The 2,891-nt window shown below is 61.5% G+C and overlaps 1 protein-coding gene across 3 annotated transcripts in view; it reads right to left on the bottom strand.

Annotated features, from left to right (window-relative positions):
- Myzap (myocardial zonula adherens protein) overlaps positions 1-2,152 on the bottom strand; it is a 77,473-nt gene extending 75,321 nt beyond the window's left edge. For 2 of the 3 annotated variants that reach the window (XM_004628870.2, XM_023712686.1), the window contains exon 1: positions 2,008-2,151. In XM_004628870.2, the coding sequence (XP_004628927.1) occupies positions 2,008-2,082 (75 nt within the window). In that variant the 5' untranslated portion in view covers positions 2,083-2,151. Of the gene's footprint in view, positions 1-2,007 lie in introns of all 3 variants that reach the window. The other variant, XM_004628871.2, reaches the window with a different exon arrangement.
- Positions 2,153-2,891: the final 739 nt, after the last annotated feature.

Below are 2,891 nucleotides of genomic sequence, written 5' to 3' on the forward strand. Positions count from 1 at the left end.
CCTGCGACCGTGCCTGCCTCCGTGGGTGGGGTGGAGCCCCCTGCGACCGAGCCTGCCTCCGTGGGCGGGGTGGAGCCCCGTGCGACCGAGCCTGCCTCCGTAGGCAGGGTGGAGCCCCGTGCAACCATGCCTGCCTCCGTGCCCAGCCATGCACCACGGCTGAATCCATAAATGCTCAATAAGCCAGCTAATGAACCAGTGCCCCTCAACACACAGAGCACTTGTGACACTGTCAGTCCTGGGCAGAACCCTCTTCGCAGAGTGTGTAGCAGTGTGCCCAGGACTGCCCTGCGCAGCCCGGCTCACAGCTGAGCGCTCCAGGCCCGTGTACTTGTGTCATCCTCCTCAAAGCACAGCAGTCTCCGCAGTGCCACAGTGTACCAGATACCAAAGCACTTAGCACTAAAGAGACACTCAAGAGCAAATATTTGAGGGGGAACTTCCAACTCTTGCGAGGTATTCTAGTCATGTTTGCATCTACCTCAGCACCGCCCAGGCCACCCTGCCAGGCCCCATGGGAGAGGGAGTGGACCTGCTCCAGCTCAGGGCCATCTTCTCAATGACTTCCTTCATTCTCAATCAAAACTTCCCTTCAATCAACAAAGATTTACAGAGAAAGAAAGCAAGTACCCACATGGGGGCCAGGCTAGGCCTAGGCCCACCCACGTTGACCCACAGTAAATCTCACTCCATGGAAGATGCTGAAAAAGAGGAGCACTGTGGGAATGTCAAAGTCCTCTCAAGCTTCTGAAGTTGGTGGAATTGATGCCTGGACAACTACAGCCTCCTCAGCCACAAGAGCCTGGTATGTGTGTGCGCACACACATACACACACACATGCGCGCGCGCACCCTCCCTATCACTTGGTCCACACCCAAGAGTAACACACAGCTTTCTTCAACAGCTAAGGAAAGGTAGCTGACAAGGTGAGCACCGTCACTTGGCATGGGCACAAGACCAGCAAACAGCCGGTGCCTAAGTGGACCTTGGGTCTGGAGTTAACCACCCACACTAAACCGAGGGGGAACTCTCTTAGGGCAGCCTCAGTGACAGGAAGGAGATGCCCAGCAATAAGTGCTGGACACCATAGTAATGGCAGAACTGAAAAGCCACCAACCAAGCACCTAGCAGCGGGCACCAAGGCCCTGACCTCTGAAGGAACAGGAATGTGTGAGACGCACTCCTCATGCACCTGGCGATTCCTTCACAGGGCATCTGGAGCAGTGAGAAGATGCGGCGAGACTGCAAAGAAACTGCTTCCCTGGGGAAACCTCCCAGCCGGGAGGGAGCTCCGGCTTTCAGGACCAGCCTGCAGCCATGGCCGTGCAGGACAAGCCCGGGTCGGGTGGCACAGGTGTGGGTGCTGGGCAGCGGGCTGCCAAGCCCTGGTTCGCTTATAGGCACAAACGGCGACACCCACTCCATAAGCGGTGATGCCCTAACACCCGCGGGCACAGGCTGCCTCCCTCCTGTCAATCCAAGGACTGAGGAAAGTTTAAGTCTTAAACAATCATCACTTGTGGGTCTCTCTCGCCTTTTAACCTGGTGACACCACCAGCGAGAGGACAGGAAGAGCAAAAACCAGGAAGCTCGACTCCAGAAATCCCCCAGCCCGCTTTTGCAGTGGAGTTGGCACGGGGACTGGGGAGGGAGGGGACACGAGGGGACACGGAGGAGAGGGGGATGGAGGAGCCTAGGGGAATTGGAGGGGGTAGATGGGACAGAAGGGGACAAAAGGGGACACAGAGGACAGGAGAATGGGGGGACACGGACGACAGGGACAGGAGGGGACAAGGGGACAGGAGGCAACAAGGGGACAGGAAGGACAGGGGGACTTAGGGGAATGGAGGACCAGAGGGGACGGGGGCAGGAAGAGACAGGAGGGGACACAGAGGGTACGGAAATGGGGGACACGAAGGACAGGGAGGACGGGAACAGGAGAGAACGGGGACAGGGAGGACAGGAAGCACAGGTAGGGACAGGCTGGTCTGCTCCTCTGCTACTTACCCGCCTGCTGGGTGCCCCGGGCCCCGGGGCGCCGCCGCCAGAGAGCAGGGTGACGGTGGACGTGGAGCGCAGCATCCCTCGGGCTGCCTGTCCGGGCACCTGCTCTCCTTTGCGAGAGTAAGAGCCCGGGCGCGGGGCAGGCAGGGAAGGGACAGGATGGGGCGTGGTGGGGCTCAGGGGGCGTGGTCGGGAAGGGGGGCGGGATAAGGGGCGGGTCTTAGGCGGGGTGTGCGCGGAGGGGCGGGGTTGGGGCGGGGCCTGTGGGGAGGGCGGGGCCTGCGCCGGCGGGACCCGTCCTGCTGCATTTTCTCCCCGGGACTGACCGTGCCACCATTGAGCGGGGTCTGCTGCTGGCTCTGGACCTCCCAGTTACTCAGGGAGGACGAGTCTGTACTGGGGACCCGAGCTTGTCCCGCCTGCGCTCCCGCTGTCCCCTCAGTTTTGCGGCCCACGGGACCCTACAACCTCGCTGTGCAGCTCTTTGAAAGTGGAGGAGCTGCACTCCCCAGGGACCCGCGAGCCCGGGCGGGCAGGGGGAGGAGAGGCGTTCCTGCGCTGGGGCCTGGCACCAGGGGACCTCCAGGAGGTGACAGCGCTGCCAGAAGCGCAGGAAGGAGGAAGTGTTGAGCTCGGCGTGGCGCTCAGTGACTCCCGATGCCCGCCGATGAGCACTGCCTCACTTAATCCAGGGGCTGCTACCTGCTTCCGCGTAGGCACCGCTGTCATGCTGCGTCCACATTTTGCAAGCAAGGATGCTGACTCACCAAGGCACGGCGTGACAGGGCAGCTGGCCGTGGAAAGCAAAGCCAGACTAGGAGCCCCGTCTGACCCTCAGATGCCAGGGCCAGGCTGTGCCTCCCGGGCCCCAGCTGGGGAGGAAGAGG

The sequence above is a fragment of the Octodon degus genome, unplaced genomic scaffold (genome assembly GCF_000260255.1).
Source record: "Octodon degus isolate 3935 unplaced genomic scaffold, OctDeg1.0 scaffold00026, whole genome shotgun sequence".
NCBI lineage: Eukaryota > Metazoa > Chordata > Mammalia > Rodentia > Octodontidae > Octodon > Octodon degus.